Here is a 22984-nt window from a genome sequence, read left to right on the forward strand (position 1 = left end):
CGCCATGCTGATTCATAAGCAATTTTGTATGACTGTAACAGGGACTTTTAGTGAGTGAAATACGAACTGCAAATATTTGAAAACAAAATTATGAAAGAATGGTTTGGGTGGGCCTGAACGTGATTTCACTTCTAATTAAAATTTACGCAGCTCCCAAGATCGAATTGTAGGCCTATGCGTTTTTCTGACCTTAGAATAGAAAACTCCTAACTTGGGCACATTAGTGCAAACACCGAACCTCAGCACACTAGTGCTCACATCTAACTCCAGCACTTTAGTGTTCATCTATTTTCAGCACACTAGTGCTCACATCTAACTCCAGCACATTAGTGCTCATCTATTTTCAGCACACTAGTGCTCACATCCTAACTTGGGCACTTTAGTGCTCAGATGTGACTTCAGCACACTAGTGCTCACAACTAACTCCAGCACTTTAGTGCTCATCTATTTTCAGCACACTAGTGCTCACATCTATTTTCAGCACATTAGTGCTCACATCCTAACTTGGGAACACTAGTGCTCACATCTAACTCCAGCACACTAGTGCTCATCTATTTTCAGCACACTAGTGCTCACATCTAACTCCAGCACATTAGTGCTCATCTATTTTCAGCACACTAGTGCTCACATCTAACTCCAGCACATTAGTGCTCATCTATTTTCAGCACACTATTGCTCACATCCTAACTTGGGCACTTTAGTGCTCAGATGTGACTCCAGCACAATAGTGCTCACATCTAACTCCAGCACTTTAGTGCTCATCTATTTTCAGCACACTAGTGCTCACATCCTAACTTTGGCACATTAATGCAAACATCCAATCTCAGCACAGTAGTGCTCGCATGATTGTTCTTCTTCACAATCATTAGTGAAGGAAAACATACGAAGCAATGGGTAACAGAATCCCTGATAAGAAAGCGGTGTTGACCACCTCTGGAAGACATTCTATACAGGTAAGTTACTGAAGAAAATCACGAAAATACTGAGAAAGAGAAAGTCGTATACAGAAGATCTGAGGTTATCATGGCGATGCAGATGTCCACATTTGTCACCCTGGTTGTAGATGACAACGTTTCAAAGGGATATACTGTCTTCATCTTCAGGACTGAAGACAACTGGTATCTACCTACAAGGCCTTTGTAAGTTTTTCGTCTGTCCGTCACATCTAATAGCGTCGGGGACTTCTGTCAATATTATCAGGTCATTATTAACTGCCTCTTGTCCGCTTTCGTCACTTATGACCAGAAATTTAAATAATAAATTAATATCAATGTTCATTTTCAGAAATATTATCAAACACGGAAAACGGTTCACGCAGAAATTAAAACATGTAGGCCTAATAAAATATGTTCATGTGCAGTTTTTTATGTAGGGCCTACAAACACTCGTCTTACCAACTTGAAGAGATAGCTTATTCGTCACGTGACCTGCGCACAGGGGTTGGCCGAAAGTACTTCAAGAATCACTTGTGTTCTTGCATAACAAACAGTTCATTTTTCCGTAAAGGCGCAATAGAACGTGTATGATTGCTAACAACACTGCAGTAGGCTACGAATTATAGTTACAATATTTCCAAATAGTCGAAACATTTTAAAAATAAATTTTGGTCATTTCTACGAACCAGTATCAAACCGCGCACCACAGTGTGAGAAACACTGATGTAATTGGATGCTTACGTCTTCAAAATTCAGAATCTGTATCAGCAGAGAAAATTCAAGTAAATTAATTTAACCAATGCAACTTTTTGAAGAAATTGAATAGAGAATTGTTTAACTCAGAACCAGCAAACGATGTCAGTGGGCACATATGAACGTACAAATCGCACGGAGTTAGCATTTGCCGGCCATGCATGAAGAAGGAAACCCATAATTAGAAATATTAAGAAATGGTAGCGTGTTAGTCATGCAAATAGATTGGCGATTTGTACAAGTCATGTGTGGGATCTGACATAAATAATTTTTATATCCGGCTCCGACGAAGTTTTAATATTTACTATATGTGACGCACATTTACATGAGTCTGAATGGAAATTTTTTTCAGGAATTTAAAATTATGCGAAGAACTTTTTTAAATTAAATATTGTCTTGAATATGTTGGGAGTAATAGACCCGATAGTCTATAAAATCAGTCGACATTTCTTAATTATATAAATTATACGAAGTTGTTACCAGCGTCACAATATGGTTTTAAATAAATATTTAAAACTATTTAATGGTGCGAAATGACGTTTGTTTCTTCAGTCTGCGTTTAGGTTTTGTCCTCATTCTGACAATGATACCGTGATAAAATCTACATCTCAAAAGGATAACCAAAATTTGCATATAAAGCGTTGATTTGAAAACGTGAACCTACGTGTTATAAAATATCACGAAATTTCCTGACCGGTTAAATATCCATCAGCTACTCTGTCTGGTAGTTACGTATTTCTGCGTAATTTGCATCCACATTTAACAATTCTCAAACTCTTTTCGCGTTTACCGTACATCGCCGAATGTTTAATTCTGTCAACAGTTTTAAGCACAAACCGTGAATCATGTAGGCGTTGTCTGTTTCTGTCTCCGTCTGCCGGTGGAGCCTTGAACAGATTCTGACGACATCATGTAGCCTACTCAGAAGTCTAGTTAAAGCATACGTTTGAAACAAATTCCTTTCAAGCAGTTTCGGGCAATGAGGGCCCCTAAATCAGTCAAATATTTGACCGAAATTGCATTTCATCTAGCCATTTGTCACACCAAACAGTTATTTATTGGTAGGCTATTTACGAACGCTGTATCAACTGCACAAACTTTGTGTCAAGGTTATATCAGTCCGATACTATTTACCGGAAGGAACCAATCAGAAGTAAGCATTAATAACACCAGAGGCACATTGAACTGTTAATAGTCTTACGTAGCCAGCATGTGACAATGTTATAAAGGAGAAGATAACATTTTTCAAGAATACAGAAGAAAGTGCAGAGAATTGTTGACAGCAGGAGCTCCGATAACAGCACACAAAACATTTAAAGTCTCAACCTAAAGAAAGATGACGCTTGGATAGTTATGGAATGGTCACAACAGAACAAGGTCTGTGGGGGGGGGGGGGGCGTTTGGAATGGGAGGAGTCATTATGTACTATTATATTAAAGTATGAGGACAGGATATGCCATGGCTGTTTGAGGTTACTTTCCCAGAAGGACTGAGAAAACCTATAAAAGCTCTCAGTCAGGATAGCTTAAAATATATAAAAATATTGCTTAAAATAGCATTTTGAATCTTGTCATTGGCAAATTAAAGTAATAATTAACTTAAATCTATGACAGTTAAAGAGTAATTTCTAAATGTCAGTGACAACTGTTCAACACTGGCTATTGTACTTATGTTTATCATAATGCTAACAGACTTAATATTATTATTTAACAAAATTAAGTCCTGTAACACCTATTTTCATAATTGTTTAAATAGCTCCACATAGGACCTATTCATTCTAAACTGTCTCTATGGAAACTAGTCTAAAAACTAGGCTATTGCTCAGCGTTGAAATTATTTCAACACAAAGTATGATTCATGTGACTACAATTTTATAACGGAGGCATTCAATTTATAAACTAAATAATAAATGAGAACTGTGTGATTTATGGTCAGCAATAAATCTAACCCCAAACCTAAGTTTCTATGAAAGCCCACTCATTATTGATATGTGATATTATAATTCATATTAGTTTTAGTATTTATGTTGATAACATAACATAAAACTTGGAAAACGAAAATGCCTAGAACTTGTGCAATGAATGCTTCATATTAATTATGCAGCTCCTTGATATGATTTATATGTATTATTGTCAACAGAATATTCTGTATTACTTTAAAATTTGGCAAAGAAATCTGTATGAACTTCTGAATAAGTTATTCACTTTACAGTACCTTAATTTCCCACTTGTTTCCCAGGTTATAAAAAGGCGCCATAATTACATGTTGATCGATATTTACACAGTAATTATGAAATTCCTAGTCTGGTAATACAGCCTACAAAAGTCGAAATTATAACTGCAAATTTTTTAAAATTATTATTAAGTTGTAACGAATGCTTCGTTTCAGTTATAAACAAAACCACAGATTTTAATATTCATGTTAGAGCCATAAAATTACAAATCGAAAAAACCAAAATGGCTACGAACTTGTATTACAAGGCGCCAAAGTGACAATGAACTTTTGAAACCGATCCTTCATATTAATGGATATCGCTAACATTAATCATGCAATTTAGGTTGAAATGATAACTAATTTGAATTTCTAACTGCATTTAAAAGAAGTGAAATAAAATGACGTCACAAATACTTGTAAGCTGTGTAGTCAATGCAACTTGCAAAACTGGAAGAAAGTTCTAGAACACAGACAGGCAGCCAGCTACGTTCATACTCGCCACACGATGCAACAACTCTGCTCCTGATTGGCCGTTGCGTCGTGATAATATAAGCCTTACCATCAGTTCGCCCGCTAGATGTCAGACGTTATCAGGAGTAGCACCTGTCGCCCAGAGGAATCAAATTCAAAGTTAGAAATCAGACTACACAAGACATACAGACGAGCCGCAAATTTCGGGAATATTTCCATATCTTCCATCCATACGCGTTTAAGTCCTGATATCTTAATATAAGACTGTCTTTTACAATACAACGAAACCAGTTGTGTACCACATTTGCGTGCGGCTGTTTTCAGAGTTGGCGAACGGACAAACCATCGCTGAACTTCGAGCAGATACACGTGACGTCATAAAAACAAGTGAATGACCAGCCCCGGTATAAGCATATGATCACACCACCCCCTTCATACCCCTCCACAACAACAAACTTAATGTGAGGTTGTAAATGTTCAATACATAATGTATTTCAGCACAAATAATCTATAACATAATATGAAGGAGTTTATATCAATGTATACTTGTTAGTAGGTAAATTCTACGATGTTCCTTTTCTAAATTTACGAGAATCGTTGAATTTCGCGTATAAAAAATTATGGTATAAAGTAAGCGATAATGGCTCGAATCTTGGTTCTATAATACACAGACATAAAATACATTACGGCAGTTTTCATCAACATAATCAATCTTTTGAAAAATGCCTTCGAATCGCATTGGTCCACTTCTCCTTACTGCCCCTTAAGTTGACATCTGAATCTAAGTATCTCGACTGAACAAGACATTTGACTCCAGCGAAAGCTTGTTGGATCATGGTTTTATTAAAACTGTTGGAATTTTCTCACGGATGGTGGGAGTTTCCAAGTATGATTAAAGAAATAATAAGTTTATAGACTATGGCATTCTGGGTTTCTGCAACATGTCCTCAGAAATGTTGGTGCATTGTCATCCTAATTCACCATTGCAGAGACCACAAAGGTTAAGTCATTACCACAGGAACAAATTTTGAGGCAAGATTAAAGCTGATGATGACTGTCATTTAGGTTATTGTGCCATGTACCTTGGTGAAAACTGCCATTTCAGAGGTGATTATTGCCTCCATAATCAGAGTGAGGATTCATCACACTGATTATGTAGGCATATGCACCTGTGATGTGTCAGCTAATTTTTACCGAGTTGCATGGCATAATAACCTAAAAGACAATCATTTCACAAAAATAAAACTGATTTGCATTTGTAACTGCACTGGCAGCAAAACAGCCCCTACTCAACATTTTCGGGTTCAAATTCCCATTGTCAATCATGGAAATGTTTATCAAACTTCCCAAAGTAAAACACATAACCTCAATAAGTCTGCCTGAACCACTTTACAATTCGGCGAAACTAATTTAGTAAACTGCTAACCTAACCTAAAAAAATGGAAAGAATATTTCCAGGCTCCTGTTTTAAGTTGTATCCTAAATGTACCACTGCAACTGTGATGGTAGTAACATACTGGAAGCAAAAGGTCAGAAGTCAAAGAACAAGAATGCATGACCTTCAGTTGTTGACCTTTAAAACTGAAACAAAAATAAATCCATAATACATGCCAAGATGTGAAAAAAGAATATATTCAGCACCATTGAAAGCTTATTTTATTTATAATTATATTAAAATTATAACATAATTCATCATTGTCACCAGTACCCTAGTATTACATAGTTCGGTACAAGTCTTTCTGTTTTAAACAAATACGCGTGTGTCCATACACACGCGTATTTTAATATATTATTTGTGTATATATTTACAGACTGGCAGAGCAGACAACACTCCTTCATACAATGACCTCTTAAAATAATATAAAAAATTCCACAACTCATTCACACAACCTCATCGTCTCGTATTCAGGAATGGCGTCTCTATCACAATATATGTACATATAAAAACTGGAATGTAATTTTAAACACCATATATATATATATATATATAACAGCAAGTAAGGAAAAAATATTGCAAAACAGAGAAAGATTATAAATAAAATCAAGGCCGCACGTTGCTTGAACACGCTCGGTCTCGAGACTAGCATGGGATGGTCACCATGGTCATTCCTGTCACTTGTGAGAGTAATACAGAACCCCCCAAAAGGTCACTCTCTTGCAATAAATTATTACTCTCTGTGAATGTGTTTCAAAGCACTTAAAAATTTGAGCAACAAAGTACTTCATATCCCCAAAAGTTAAGCTATATTCATTTTAATTATATATACATATATATTTATTTATCTTATACACAATAAAATACCTACCCATCCAATGGTGGTTCTGAGCCACAACATTTTGAGTTAGTGTTCAATGAGGTAAACATCGTAATGTTAGTTTTGGAGCATACAAAAGAGGAATGAAGTTGGAATGACGTGACCTGGAAGCCATGTGTGTCGAATGTACAAATTATTTACAAACATTATCTTACTGTAGGGCACTGTGCCTATGTACAAACCGTGTGATTAATACTCTGGAAAAAAAAAAAGAGTCAAATCTAAGTCTTTCCCACAACCTCCCATTGCACGTGTCATGCTGATGAATTCAAGCTTAATCAATGCCGCGTTCTCCAAGAGTCCACCGAACCTGCTTGCCACATGGGGTTCAGCATCTGCTATGAGAGGAACTCTCTCTCAAGCTCGGTAATAGAGGGCTTCCTGCTGCGTCCAGCACTTGAGTTAACCTCCCCACTGAGCCTCCGGATCCTCCTGGTGACAGCCTGCAACGGCACTGTAACATCTTGGCTTTGTCCATGCACTGGAATATCAAGGAGCGTCTCCCTCGTCTCCGCAGCCATCATCGTGACAGGTGAAAACCGGACCCGAGACACAGAAGAGTACGAACCCTCCTTAGCTGAGACATAACTACTGTCCTCACTTGTTAGACTGTCAGGGGGAGTCGGGTTGGTGGGCGTACCTGCTCCGCCAGACGACGATGAGCCACCCCCTCCACCTGTCCTTGATCCCCCTACGGGAGTATAATTATACCGTTTCAAGCTCGATCGAAGCCTCGTTCCTCCGCCAACCTCGAGTGTGCCGGGTCTTGTATCAGCCACATTTGATGCATTTGAATCATGAGAGTTCTGCCTAGAAAAGAAAGGTGGTGGTTGGGGGGTATATTCGTAGTCCAAACCGCGGCGTTGCTGGGAGGTATAATAATGGTGTGTTGGTGTGTTGTACTGTGAATACTCTCCCTCATCTTCAAGTCTGAAGCTTGGATTCACATTTGAACTACTGTTATTTGATGATGAAGCATTAGATACATTTGACGGTGTTCTACGATGTTCATATTGAGTATGATTGGTGGCATTGCCACTCGCACATAGACGTGAAGGTGTGCGAGGGGTGATGCTATTCGTAGAACTGCTCACACTGCTCACGCTTGGATTATCGTATGCACCCGTGTGGGCGTGATGGTGTAGTTGGTAGCCTTCAAATTCAGGATACAGTCGATCAGCATAGTGCAGTACAGCACTGTTCCCCACAGTGCTGTACATACCACCTGTGAAGTATGAGTCAGTCCTGTACAGTTCTGGGCGTGCCGAATAGTGACTGCTGCTGGCATAATGAACCACACTGGCACCACCACCATCTGGGTAGTCTGCTGCTGAGATATACAGACTGGGACCTCTGTGGTCCAGAAGACCCCCTCCAGATGGGGCAGGTGGGGGCGGGGGATATGTAGCCTGTAAAGACAGCCAACAAATTAAGCCACATTATTACTGGTTGATAAGAAGGGGACATGGAGAAGAATCACTTCTTCTTCTTCTTCTATGGCTCTCCAGTCCGTATTCGGTCCATGGCCTCCTCAATTCTCCTCTTCCATTTGGTCCTCTGTTAGGTCCGTCTGTCCGAGTGGAGAAGTATCACACTTCACTACATTTCCGGTGCAACAACAAAATATCAACCAAATATGGCCTTCCACAGACTACAGAAATGAGTCTGACCCTTTAAACCAGAATGCATTTTAGGTTGGATACCTGATTACTTCTCTGAACATCATCATCAAACCTCAAGTATCTGATTTAATTGCAGTCATTAAAATAGTGGACACCTCTTACCTTATTCTGATCAAGCCTGGCATGAAGAAAGGAAGTCTGTCACAGACGAACTCTAATCCCTTTACCCACATGACAAAGATTAATGTTAATATCACGATTCCAATATCCATACATGCTTTTGCACAATCTATCAGTATGTGCTCACCTCACTACCCTCGTTGCTGGTGCTAGATGATTTTCGGCGGGGGGAGGGGGTGGGCGTGCCTCCCTGTGCCGTCGCATAATGCTGAGGAGAGTCGGTGAACCGCAGTGGCTTGATGCCACCTTCAGGATCCTGCCCCAGACTGTTAAGCAAGGGCCTCAGATGCCTGGCAGGCCCATGGTACGTGTTGTGAGGGTAACCCGACGCACTGGAAAACTCGTAGTCCATGCCCAGATACGTGGGACCCACGCCTGAACTACGATTTGAACCCCCACCAAACCACCATCGTCTGTCTTCCTGCTCTTCTTCTGACCTGAGCAAATTATTATCAACCCAAAGTGTACCAGATTCCTGAGAATTTAAGTGTTTAAAGTAAAAACATTGTCATTATTAAGTTTTCTGGAATTAGGTAATGGCATTTGCTATATGCCAGACATAATGCGCTTATAGCACAATAATTTAGCTAGTTAAACTGATTATCTCTTAGATAAACAAAAGGAAAAACTGTTACTACATTTCACACCTATTCACTCAGCACAGTAAAATTCACACACTCCGCTATATTAAAATTTACCTGTCAGGGTGCAGTCTTGGATGCACAGGTGAAACGTTGGACAGGCGGACGTCATAGCCTGCTGCGACTCCAGCAATCATGGCAGCCATGTTGTAAAGAACAATCTCAATGATGGAAGGCTTTCCGGCTGCAAGTCTTCCTCGGCAGGGTTCCAACCCATTGCTGTATAAAGTTGGCATGGGAACAGGCAAGGCGAGAGGAGGTGCAACAGCGGCAGTTGTCGGCCAATCGCATGACACGGCGCCATTTGGGTCAGCACTCATCGTTGCTGCATAGTCTGCGGACAGGAAGTAAGCCCGGAAGAACCCCACCGGTGGAAAATGTCAGTATTATAAGTCTCTCTGTCTACTGAAGCAACCTGATATGTAACATGACCGACACATGAGCACCACAGGACCTCGACACAAACTGACACTTTGCTAAAAATGTCACACTAATAATCCAACCAATATTTACTAAAAATACAAGACGAAAGTAGCGAACTTTATACTAAACTGATGAACAAATTTAAAATTGCAAATGAACAGAAGGAACGGGTTGAACACCTCCAGCATAGCAATGAGATTAGAATAGTGTGTGTATTGTTCATGATTTTCCTCAGTGTCTCCAAAGCAAATGCATGGACAGTACCTCAAATTATGCCATGACAACTTCCTTCCAAATCCTTCACAATTCATTATTCATCCAACCACTGGATCCCACACAGTCTGTGGTACTGACAGCTTTGCTACATACATAAATATGTTGTTTACTAATGCAGTGCGTCAATATATTAACATAAATTACATGTAACGAGTCGCAAAGCACCAGCTACATCAGACTGCTGCAGGTAACACAGAAAATATGCCTTTGGCTCGATCATATGATTGCCAAGGAAACAGTATGAAGCCTTGCAAGTGTTTCATTACATATACTCTTGTACTGAAAACCATGCTATGAGTGTACAACAAATTCCAGGATATCACTTAGATTTCTCTCCATTTTCTTTCCAGGTGAAACCCTCCTTTCATCCACCCCGCAAAAATATACACTCCTATTCTCCTGGTCACATCATTATCTCCCCTCCTCATAAAATGACTCTGACTGGCCAATTTCTGTAACCTGTTCCATTGCAAATCGCAATATAAACCAGTTATTTCCTAACATTTCTCACTTCAGCCCTGATAATAAAGGTAGTGCGATCTTTTAAGTGTCAGTGTCAGAAACATGGCCATGTGGCGCTACCCTCCAAAAGCAGGAGCAACAACAATGGTCCAAACAGCTTTTAATCTCTGCACCAGTTTTCTTACATGCAACCTCTCTAAAGGATGTTCTCGCAACACTAGCTCCAAGTATCCGAGACTGGTTTTACTACCACAGAATAGAATCCTGGTAACCTTCAGTTACTTGGCCAAGCAAATATCTTCGGTAACTGTCCGAGGGCAGGTTTCTACTGAACCTTCCAAGCACGACTAAAAACTGTAGAATTAAATTCAGACTCTCCAGTATTCTAATACCCAATATGTTTTGGCAAACAATACGCAATCATCATGGGTATACACAGTGTTAAAGCTATTAAAATGTACATATAAAAATTATTTTCATTATCTTTGCATTGGAAATATAGAGGTTATAACCATTTCTCAATGCCTACTTATTTCCCACCCATCCTGTATATGCCTAATAATGGCATTATGTCAGCTTAAGCATGACGGATATTAGAAGAAAAATGCATATAGATTATGAGGCTCTAGCGGTGATGCCAATGTCGGTCTTCTGGGTTGTAACACGACGTGGCCTCGTGGGCAGATACCAACATTCCAGATGTGTATAATGCTTCTTTGTTCAAGCCATGTGGATGTGTAAGTAGATTCTAATGTTCCCCCAGAATTCCGATATCTACCTACAAGTCCACATGGTTATACAACCCAGAAGACCAACATCTACAGGGCACACTTGTTTCGATGACGTGTACTTCATTAAGACTTTAAAGACTGGAATACATCCAATTGCAAAGATCATCGACAAACTGTGGCCATACCGAACTCGCACGGAACTGCTCGATCACATACCTGCACCTTCTCCTCCCCGAGTTGCGAGTGATGAACTGCACCGTTTCGTAAGTGTAAGAGAAAGGCAATGAGAGAGTTTCCTGTGGGAATGTGAATTCCGTAGGAAATACTTATCTTCTATGAAAATTCACTGCCACAATGACTCAGTTCTTGGTCAAAATATTCTCAAACCCAGCACAACACAAAGATGTATAGCAGACAAAAGGGGAATCAAGAAATGCACAGAATATTGTGGTTGGAAAACATGAAGGGAAGATATTACTTGGGAAAACAAGACACAGATGGGAAGGATCATATGAATCAGCACCACAGAGAAGCAGATTGTGAACTTCAACAAATTGGCTAAAGATAGCATCCATCATCAGGCATTTTTAAAGAGTATGATTATTACAAAATGGCTGTCTTCTTGGTTGTAGACCCATGTACTGATCATAGTCCTGATGACAGAGGCAGAAAGGACCTCTGAAACACTGGTAAACGTCCACCAGTTTACATGGCGCTACATCCCAGAAGACGGCCACCTTCGGACTCACCGCCATGAAAACCACAGATCCATTTCTTAACCAGCTGAATAAATATCAGCAGGTCGAAAGAAGAAATATGTGCAATACAGTTAGTTATGCGGTTAGTTCAGAAAACACGACAGATGGAGAGACTGAAGAAAAGCACAAGAGTTAAGTTTCACATCCAATATTCATATCAAGTGTCTTTAAAATTCAAGTACCGTGGACTGTTTTCCCTGTTAACTTGCTCAGTACGAAAAAAATGATCAATGAAATTTGTGGTGAGGTTGCAGAATGTTGTACCCATAACTGAAATCGCTTAAATCTGTTATATTACATATGAGCAACGGAATGTTGTGTGCAAAAATAACCAAGTGTTCCAACACAGGATGCAAATTTGTTTAGATGTGCACTTATTTCTTAAGACACAACAGAACACGTCATCACAAATGAGAGAAAACAAAATTAGTGTAGCAGCGAGTATTGACTGTTTATCGACAGGAAAGAGCGGGACCTTGTCAGTAGTGTTCCCATCATTAATTATGTGCTCTCTGTACAAAGTGTATAAAACATGAAGGAGACGTTGTTTTTATCCAACCTTACATATCACGTCCAAAACTGCTCACTAATTTTCAATAAAAGTAAAAGTTATTGGACAGACTTAATTTCAGATTATACAAATTTAACATAATCCCTACTAAAATAGAATTCCAACACGTTTCTCTCAAAAACAGTCGTCCAAAAATATTTACATAATATAAAATACATATCTGATTAAAATTTAAAACTTTTATTTGAAACATTTCCCAATGCGGTGTATATTAACCACGGCTCATTCAATTTAATTTTCAATTTTGTTATTACATTATTCTGTTAGAAAAAGCAAAGCGTTAAATTAAATATAAGAAACGTAATTTACACTTGTACGCAGCATAACTATTGTTCATGCGCAACCTTCGTCAAGAAACAAATTTGCAAAGAAGACAGCCATCTGAAATAATGCACATGTAGTCTGTGCAAATTGCCTCTATCGTCACGGCAATGAAACATCGGTCAACATACATGAGACTACACAGTGCAATATCCCAAAATGTTGTCATCTTCATAATCGTCGCCATGACAACCTGAAATCTGAAGGGAAAAAAATCTGTGTTCAGGCTGGTCCTCTTGGTGGTAATGCCCTGTAGACTTGTAGGTATACTTGTTGCAAAATATCTCCGAACCTGAATCACGTCACAGTAAGGGCAAGGAAGATGGTAAGGGGCAGAAATACACCATACGTACTGTTATTTGCCTGTTTTCCCTCTCCTCCCCATACCTCAACTGGCTGGCCACTGACGTGTAATTCTGTGGTGGACAACAAAGACTGGAAATATCTTACTACAAGTGATGAGATGCCTACGGCGAGGCAACACTGCACAGACCGGTATATACCTGCAAGTCTGGGATGGAACATTGCGTAGTCTGGTAGAAATTTACCGACATTTCAGAGACGCTTATGGCCTCCATTATCAGGGCAATCAATCCTGATAATGGAGGCGATACGTACCTGTAAAATGTTTATAAATTTGTGCCAGAGTACAACATTCAAGACAGTAGTCGTCTTCAAACTCGTCACTATGAGAGGCTGAAATCTAGACACATCCGTAGTGATACGACCAAGCAGACCAATATCAACAACCGATGAAGTGACCGTCTAATATCTCTTTGAATTGCATTGAAAAGCAGATGGGATGACAGAACAATTCAACATAATTATTATAACAAATGTTTCCCAATTGTGCAAATCTGACATGCAAAAAACAATATTTTCCTTTCGATGAATATGGAAGTAACACGATAAAATTTATATTACAGTCGCTATACAATCTTCAGGTACGGAACAAATCTCATATATGATGATGGAAGCTTTGATGTATCGACTTACATATTTACAAGCAATATTCTATCACAAAACAACTTCCTGTTCCTTTTTAAATATGTGGTTGCCTTGCAGAAAAAGATGACCAATGCAAAGTGTGGCAAAGGGAAACATTTAAGTGGACAATATTTTCTAATATACTCAGGTTCAATCTAGCCATGTGAAACACAGCCCCACACTGAAAAATGACTTGTGTAGGGAATTAAAGTCCCCACTGGATAGCTTGGTAATGAATGTGTTTAAGCACCCTGAAATATTCATACACGTGTGGTGCAAATGTCTTCTCATGATACGTATCACGGCCAACAGCACAGATATCAGGCAAGGAATTAGGCACTGTTACACAAAACTGCTTCATCTCTGTCAGAAGCTAATTACATTACATTCCTTAGCTATTATTTCAAAATTCTTCCCTGCCCTTGAATAACACCCAAAGAACGTATAATACTGCTACATGCGTCAATCTGAAACACTGAAGCATGCTGTTAGCACAGGGAGGAGCAAGCAACAAAACTTATACATGGCCTAAACTTTTATTGGAAACTCAAAAGAAACTGATACACAAATACATGTGAGGATACAACAAAACCACCACCAATTTCAGACAACACAAATTTACTGCATGACACATGAACTGCTTTTGCTACGGACCACAGTAATTCCTCAATGAACGCAAAACTTGTGCTTGTCGCAAGTTCCGGCTTAGTCAAAAACGCGATAAATTTACGAGCAGCGGGTCGACTTCCGTTTGGATGACGGGACGACCGACGGCTGTAAAAAGTGACGAGACAGAAATGAAAATAGTTCACTTATAAAAATGTGAAGCTGTCCCAGTGTCACTATGCCATGAACACGCACAGCAGATCACAGGTAAATGTCCACGGACTCTTAACCTTGGCACTACGGAGAAGACAGCAGTCAGCTTCGTGTTCAGAAACCTTTAGCCCTTTGAAGAAAAGTGGTAACTACATGTAATACCTGCTTTAACGTCACTAACTCTATTTTTCCCACAAAGTGTACATATCGGTTTTACGTTATTATCAGAATAAAAATCCATTATTTCCCTAAACATGTCATGGACACACATCATGTTTTGTATGAGAGAGGTCTGAATTTTTAAGTATTATTTAGACAAGCTTCAAAACTACTGAACCCCACAGCTAGTCTGAATACGGTATGAAAGTGTAAAATCTACCCCTTAAAGAAGCAAAACCCCCGACTTCCAGGCCACAGTCAGTGGCGTTCTTGTTTTCTTAACGAACACGAGTTTACAAACAACAGAGATACTTTTTAATTTCCTGCTATCAGTTATACCAACTTGCCATCAATGAACATTTACAGCGTTAATGAAACTAGTGACAGTTTAATACAAGTCCATAGGGGTTGTTATCCCTGGGGGCACTGCAAAGCCTGGGAATGATGCTGACCGCTTACCCGTATCTATCTTAGTGCCTGGGTCAACGACAAGTAGGGGCTATACCACCTCTCCCTACGAGTGTGTTCGTGGTGCGTAGCGGAACAGTTTTACTTTACTTTTACAGGCCAGGAATCTGAGAATTACCGTTAACGTTCCTTTAATGTCACACACAATAAATTTGTATTGGCTCACTGCTTATGCATGATGCAGTCAGTCAGTCAGTCAGTCAGTAGGGCTCAGATATCATACTCAACGGACATTGGATAAAAGCAGCAACATGTCTTATGAACAAGTAAATTTGTGCTTACAGGTTTTTCACAATTTGTAATGCTAAATAAATGCAACACAAATGATACTATCTACCTACTAGCTAGTTGTTAACACAACATTACCACTAAACAATTCTAAATAACAAATTAATATTCAATAATAATGATAACAAAAGGAAACAAAGAAACAAAGTGGGGGTAGTACAAATCAAAACAAGGCGGCAACACTTTGCATGCCAAGTCATCACTTACAGAGGGAGTGTAGCTGCTCCTCTGAGTAGCCTGAACAGAGAGAATGTCAGCTGGTCAGTTGTGACGCCCGCCACCTCCTGCACCCCCTTTGTCCCCACCACAAATTATGTCTGTCCATTTGCACCGAGACAGAAATGAGAGTGTGAAAAAAGCTATGCCTTCTGTGAAGACAAAAGAAAAACCCTCGACACTCGTGACATTTCACGTTCGTGTTATTGAAACTCAGCAGACATAATTTTTTGTGTAAGTACTAAAATTGAGTTTTGAACTCAGACTTTGTTCAAAGAGGCCATTTCTTCTCAGACAAAAAACATTCATATCTCCTTAACAACTTCAAAGTGGAAGAAACCTGTAAACTCTCACTGAGTTTATTATAAAAAAGTAGTCACACATGATGATTCTTAATAATGCCGCAAGAAAGTTTCCATTCCCAACTTGTGCATCAGGACAACCTCCTCGGTGCAAATGACAGCAATTAGTTCTCTACTCCACCCTTTCCTGGCAGTCTTGATCATCCATACCTATTTCCTGGAGGGCGGCGATGTTGGGGGTGCCCCCTGCCCTGGCAGCAGCCGCGTGCTTCTCGAGGTTGGGGGCACTGCGGCTCCACCGCTTGGGCCCGCCCGGAACTCCGTCTACCACCCGCGTAATGATCTGCCCACGCTCTCGCTGATGCAGAGTGCTTGGCCCCCACGTCTTACCCTTCACCCCATCAGCAGGGACTACCAACACAAGAATAATTAAGTCTAGTCCTTCCCATCAGAAACCCACCAATCGGCCCCTACCCTCTTCTTATAGAGCATGTAGCTATATTCAATGACTGAACCCGGTCCCGCGTGTAACCGTTCCGAGCCTTGCCTCTTAACACGAGCTTACTTGTGATTACAGATACCTTTATTCTGTGATATACAGAACTTTACTAAAAGACTATAAATAAAAAACCAAACAAACTGTCTACATAAAAAATGCCATGCTACAAAGCAAGACACACACTTTAGCAACATGCTCTTAAAAAGTGCCAAATAGCAGTCAAGGTCAAACCAGTGTTTCTCAACTGATTATAGTTTCCTTCTTCTCTAAATGATGAACACAGAGATCAAATTATACAGCACATGTCAGATTCTTTGCTGACTTTTACTGCAGTATAATTTTATCCTTTATCAGCAGTGTGAGAAAGAATCTTCCATACATTCGTGATAACACTAGAGGGCATTCAGAAGTTAAAAAAACACTGATTCAAAAATAAGACTGATTTAAGTGACTTACTCAACTACACAATGAACAACGGCTACTCACGTGCAATGGCACGAAGACGTGGGATGCTGGGTGACCCAGGGGGGCTGTTCGGGCTTGATGGGTTGCGAGGTTTTCGATCTGGCGCAGTGTGCTGTACGGTGAAAGTGTGTCGGAAATCTGCGACAACAGACACGTATCCGTCGTACAGTAAGCACAAATCCCAAAGTCATACGATCACTGAATAGCATTTCCATAAAAGATGTCTGTCTTCTGGGATGTTGCACCATGCAGTCTGGCAGAAATTTACTACATTTCAGAGATACCGTTTCCATCATCAAGGATGAGTCATCGCCCTGATGGAACACCAATAAATTTCTACCAGAGTACATGGTGCAACATATTAAGTGGTCAGGAGAATATCGAGGCAGAAGACAAATGGGTAATTTATGATGTTTCTTAACGCTTCGTATTTTACACACACCACTAGCATTGTTCAAACAGAAGTCTATGAGCCAGTGGCAGGCAAAGGGAAGACATGCATACATAATTCTGCTGGGGGAACCTCCTGGAAACTGATCAGGGGGAAGACCAAGGAGATGGGAGGATAACATTAAGATGGACCTTGCTTCTGTAATAGCAGTGTTCACAATTTTGGTTATATTACAAGGAAGTTTGCTGGTGTACTCACCTGATGGTAGACTAATATTTTGCCCAGGCTCTTTCTTTAGAATTTTGAGGCGGCCACGTTTGAACTTTCCTTTGCGTTTCTTGGGTGTAGGTGTTTGTTGCTGTATGATCATGATGTGGAGCTCTCGCTCCAGCAAGTCAATCTCGCGCGCTGCCAGCTCCTGTTCTCGCTGACGCAAGTTCTCCTCCACCATCTTCTGCTGCAACTGCGCCTTTGTCAGTTCTTCCTCCCGACATCGCAGCTCCTGCATGATAACACATTATTAATGGCACTATGTTCAGCATCTCATACTTATAACACAAAAACATTACACTTAAAAGTGCTTTTAATTTGTGAAGTTTTCGACATTATATATATATATATATATATATATATGATGAAGCCATCTGTAAACAAGTACATGAAAGTAAATACGCCGCAGTAAGATTTATCCCGTCTTTGGATTACACTGGGAAACTGTTAACATCAAAGCAGAAGTTACCAACAGGTGGTTTCTTATCAAATAATGTAAGCCAGCAAAACTGAAACTGAGTTTCTTCGTGCAAAATTTAAAGGACTTAAAAACCTCCAAATCACTTCACTCTTAAGAGTCTTATGCTCTGTTCATTACAAAAATTTTAATAAAACATATTTAGTTTCAGCAAAACGCTTCCACTACACCTGTCAGTCTCTCCCGTTGATTGTTTTTCCATCACTCTGCCCTGTTTCTTTTATTTTACTGGAATTAAGCTTCAACCGGCCACAACTTTTTTATCGAGCTGGCATGACCTTCAGTACACCTGAATATAACATGCAGTTAAATCAGTCACAAGATGAGGACTAATGTAAATCAAATTCTATTAACTTCTCACAGGTGGTTACCAACATTCTGGACAAACATGCTGCCACCATCTTCAGAGTAAAGTGAAGTTTTCATTCAGAAGATGGAGGTGATATATATCCCACCCCCTCCCAGAACGTTGTTCACCACCACATACAAGACCACACGATGTCACAACCCAGAAGCCTAGAATCAAAACTCTGAAGTCAAAAATTGTTAACTGAAAGTGCATAAGAAGTGAGTAACACAATTCAAACGCTCGTCAAACATGCTGCGACAGAGGTGCTCATACGGCAGTTACGAACCTAATAACAGAGTCCTCTACTTGTAAACCAGGTGATGGTCATAAAAGGTGTGCAGAATATGCGTGACTAAAACATATAATATGCAGCAGAAAGGTGGGATATTTGAATTCTGACCAATACACATTTTTACTCTAACCTGTGGTAAACATCAAGCAAAGATAGATGGTGTCCTTGTCATGGCATAATTTTTAATTAATGTGCTGTTAAAACCTAACATGACAGTGTAAGGGGTTTAGTGATAAACCAGACACAACACTGTTAACTACACTGATAAAACATGCTTAGTTTCTTACTGATTATAATATATTATAACAGTCGATGAATTTAAGAGCAATCATACATCTAGAGAGATATTCAAAACACACGCACAGCAATAAATTATAAAACTTACTGCCCACATGATGTACAGGGGTGGCAATGTCACACATCTTTGACAAATCAAAATCCACGAGGTTGGTTCAGTGAGTTCCGAAAACAGATTTACTCTAGCCAACTGATGACGCAAATTAAAGATTACGCAACACCGTCGTCAAAGAATTGTCCTTGGGCAGCTACATACTTTTGCCATTGGATGCACAGTTCCTGGAAGCACCAATGGAAATAATTTCCTAGAATGCTCATCAGAGCAGATGTCGTTATGACTTTCGCCCTTGTCCACGCTACAGAAACATCGTCCCTTCAGCCGAGATTTCATGGCTCAGAAGACGTGAAAATCTGGCAGCGAGAGATCCAGCGAGTACAGCAGATGTGGCGGCACTGTCACCTCGGTATTTGCCACGCAGTTCCAATGATGACGTCTGGACTACTGACGAGGCAAATGCCGGACTGACACAAGAATCAACAACTGCACTTCAACACCATTTATCAGACAAATTTCTGAAGTGGGTGGCATGTTCAGCAAATTATAGATTTCCAAATGTCACTTTCACATAAAACCATCATCACTTCCCTTTTTCCAAGCCCACGACCGCTACGATAAATCTATTATCGGTACTTTCTGAACCAACTTCATGTATGCATAAAGAAACAAGAATATTATCTTCCTTTGCTTTCAGAACAGATCATGATGACATGCATTACTATCACTTAACAATACAACTGGTATGAACAGATAACATGAAGACAACCACTGAACTCCCAGTGGTACGACTCACCTCCTCGAGCGACCTGCAAGCCTGAATGAAGCATCAAACGAAACAAAAAGAAAAAATGTTGCAAATTGTACCTTTACAAATGAATTTCAATACATGAAGGCAATCAATTATCATAAACAGATAAGCTCCTAAGATATAAGCTATATGTAACCACATGTCTACCGTACAAACTGAATTTTATTGTGAGAAATAAATAAAAACTTCAAGTACGGGATACATTTCCATTCAACAAACTATGAAATAACTAGCAAATATCTGAAAACAAAGAGTTCAGGGAAATATCTGAACCAAACACAAGTTACGTGAGAGAAGACTGGAATACATTACACATGAGAAACTTTGTAAATTATACAGCGCAAAAAAATTGTAGGGCATTGAAGTCTCTAAGATTAAAGGACTGATACGTAGCTTGGACAGAAGTAAGATATGCTCACAGGATACGAGGAGGCAACTATTAGAAGGTGGTTACCTGTTAGGCACAGGAAGAGGTGCAAGTACAACATTACGATAGATCTGTCGGAAACAGATGGTGATGAAGTGAATGGGTCAACTTTTAAGCAAAAGTCTATGCAAATAATGTGGACACAAAACAATTCTTCCAAAGTTTGTGAGAAAAACTACAAAAATTGGTTGTTTGTTAGTCAATATTTATCCAAGTATCAGGACTTGGACATGCATTTAATATTTCATTATAGCACATAAAAGGTAACTTCTAAACAAATAAACAAACAGTACGCACATAAAAACTCGAGGTGTATCTACGATAATTACATTTGTACTTCCTTCTGCTATGGAACCTCTCAAAACAAACAAAATTGATGTCAGAACACCAGAACTATTTACTGGAAACATTTTCTTCATAGTACAGCATTCACAGCACTGACAGGGTTGCAAAAATGCAAATCAGAACAGACTTTTTCAAAATATGACATTTGTAACATATCTCCAACTTACATATTAAGAAACTATGTCTGAAGAAGACAGTCGGTTGATACCGAATTCCCGAATAATAAAATTTTAGCATACCTTCTCCTTCATCCGCAGACCAAGCAGCACCTCCTCAATTTCAAGTTTCCAGTCCTCCTGCATCGTATGAAAGCTCTCGTGTGGTGTCTGTGTGAATGCTGAATGAACTATGGCATCGAGAGCCTGAAGGATATCTTCAAACGATGGTCGATGGTGGGGGTCTGAATACCAGCACGCTGCAACAAACAAGTCATCAGCCACGTCACATAAATGCCATCCGAGACCCGACATTCTCGTGCTGTCACGCCACGTAATCTTCTAGGTAGTTAACAGAGTCTTGGTGAAAAAAGCTGTCTCCACCTCTAGAACACAGAGGTAAGTCAGCCCTCGAAAATGTCGCCAAAGGGTCACACCCCAGAAAATTACAATCAAATATACATATATACACCAGCTTAAACAGCAATACCACTAACTTCAGTTTTAATGATCAGATGTGTTCTCCGTGACTTTCGAGAGCAATGCAATAGATCTTCATACTCCATCTTTAAAATCAGGCAATTTCTTGCTATGTGAATAATTTGTATTGACTTCAGAAGACTCGTCTAGGACTGTCATTCTTATTTTCTACACTTCCAAGTCAATGTCTTCGTAGAGAGGTGTGTAAAAACTATCATCTGGATATGTTACAGTCCACAACAAGTTGCTGACACCTGCTTAAAGCTCCGATTATAATCTAAACAGCGCAACAGAAAACAGGGTTCAGACATTATTTCTGAAGAATGTCTCGCTGTCACATGGTGAAAACCATACCTTCCATAAGGTCTCGCCATGGTTCTGGGCAAGTGCTAGGAATGGGGAGTGTCAGCTTGTTCACTGCCACACCATACGCTACAGCCAGCGCATCAATTCCCTTGTATGGCGTCTCGCCAGTCAGCAGTTCCCAGAGCAGCACACCGTAACTGCAAACACACCCAAATATGATGAGAGAAATCTGGTGGTTCACTGCTTACCTACTGACGACCTATCAACCGCGTGACGTGCGATGACAGGACGACGGCCAACTAGCACAATTACCACATTTTCACCCTGAAAACCCCCATAATTTGCTTGAGTAAGATTGTATTTTCTGAATACCAATGAGTACAAGACTCAATATATTTTACACAGGAACAGAATATGATGGTTAAGGTGTTGACAGAAGCACAGACATGGTCTCAAAACTTTGTATGAGTAAGTTGGGAAAATTTCTCAGTGTTCCTCAATCAATCCACGTTAATTCTAGGATACTTTTAAACTTGTCACAAACACTTTGATGCACATTCATTCGACCTCTTGTTCCACCTGACATAACAAAACCTCGTTAAATTAACCAAGGAACACAATTACAAGAACAAATTTTTTAGAATTAAAAGCCGTACTACTTGCTCAATAAAGCCCTCAGGAAAAAGGTAATAAGTTGTTCAGAACATTGATAATTATTAACATTTCAACACTGTAATGTCTAAATGTCTTTAAGTGTGAACTGTCATAAATGTTTCTTCCCAACTTCAAGCGCAATCTCACGCCCACATCATCAGACAAGACGACTTTTCACACTAACCTCCAAACATCGCTGGCTTTAGAAAATGTGGATGTTTTAATGACTTCTGGTGCCATCCAAGCATACGTCCCTGCAGCCGACATTCGTGTAGTCTTATACACCTCTCGCGCGAGCCCGAAGTCTGTAATCTTGAGCGTCTTGAATTGCAGGTCATCATTTTCAATTGGCTCACTGAGTAGCACTGTAAATACAAGAACAATAAAAATAGCAACTTCGGGGAGGAACTTATGAGTCTCCCATCTATATAAGGAGATCAGCAGGAAGTGTAAATTAAAAGTATACAAATTATTGAACTGTCTATAGCTAATGAATGCAGGGGACACTCCAACACACACACGGCTACGAGGATCCCAAGGCAAAGGCGTATAAAGTGGACAGTGCACACTCATCGTCACGGTTATGACCGCAAGCACATATGAGCTACTATATTTACTAAGCTTTATTTACATGTAACACACACAAAATAAACACACCATATCTATCTAAATGTTTCATAATCAAGAAAAATCAATGGATTTCAGTAAAGTTCATTTCTAGTTTATTTAAGGACGCTCTTTCAGCAGCTCATATTATACAGCGGCTCGGCTGGTACACGACGCATAAGCTAAAAGTTG

At 39.7% G+C, this 22984-nt stretch overlaps 1 protein-coding gene across 4 annotated transcripts in view; it reads right to left on the reverse strand.

The window, feature by feature from the left end:
* Window positions 1-6012: 6012 nt before the first annotated feature.
* The window catches only part of LOC110826628 (mitogen-activated protein kinase kinase kinase 11), a 49413-nt gene continuing 32441 nt past the window's right edge, over window positions 6013-22984 (reverse strand). Inside the window, exons 2-12 of one of the 4 annotated variants that reach the window (XM_087357861.1) lie at window positions 22371-22551; window positions 21581-21729; window positions 20831-21006; window positions 19805-19825; window positions 17526-17769; window positions 16898-17014; window positions 16123-16323; window positions 15602-15631; window positions 9189-9465; window positions 8618-8927; window positions 6013-8097 (exon numbers count right to left, since the gene is read on the reverse strand). In XM_087357861.1, coding sequence (XP_087213987.1) covers window positions 7027-8097; window positions 8618-8927; window positions 9189-9465; window positions 15602-15631; window positions 16123-16323; window positions 16898-17014; window positions 17526-17769; window positions 19805-19825; window positions 20831-21006; window positions 21581-21729; window positions 22371-22551 — 2777 coding nt within the window. In that variant the 3' untranslated portion in view covers window positions 6013-7026. The remainder of the gene's footprint in view (window positions 8098-8617; window positions 8928-9188; window positions 9466-15601; window positions 15632-16122; window positions 16324-16897; window positions 17015-17525; window positions 17770-19804; window positions 19826-20830; window positions 21007-21580; window positions 21730-22370; window positions 22552-22984) is intronic. The other 3 variants (XM_087357862.1, XM_022057444.2, XM_022057445.2) reach the window with 3 other exon arrangements.

This window comes from Zootermopsis nevadensis, unplaced genomic scaffold (assembly GCF_977971745.1).
Source record: "Zootermopsis nevadensis isolate Lab colony 2312 unplaced genomic scaffold, Znev_1.0 Znev_ptg000028l, whole genome shotgun sequence".
NCBI classification, from domain to species: Eukaryota; Metazoa; Arthropoda; class Insecta; order Blattodea; family Termopsidae; genus Zootermopsis; species Zootermopsis nevadensis.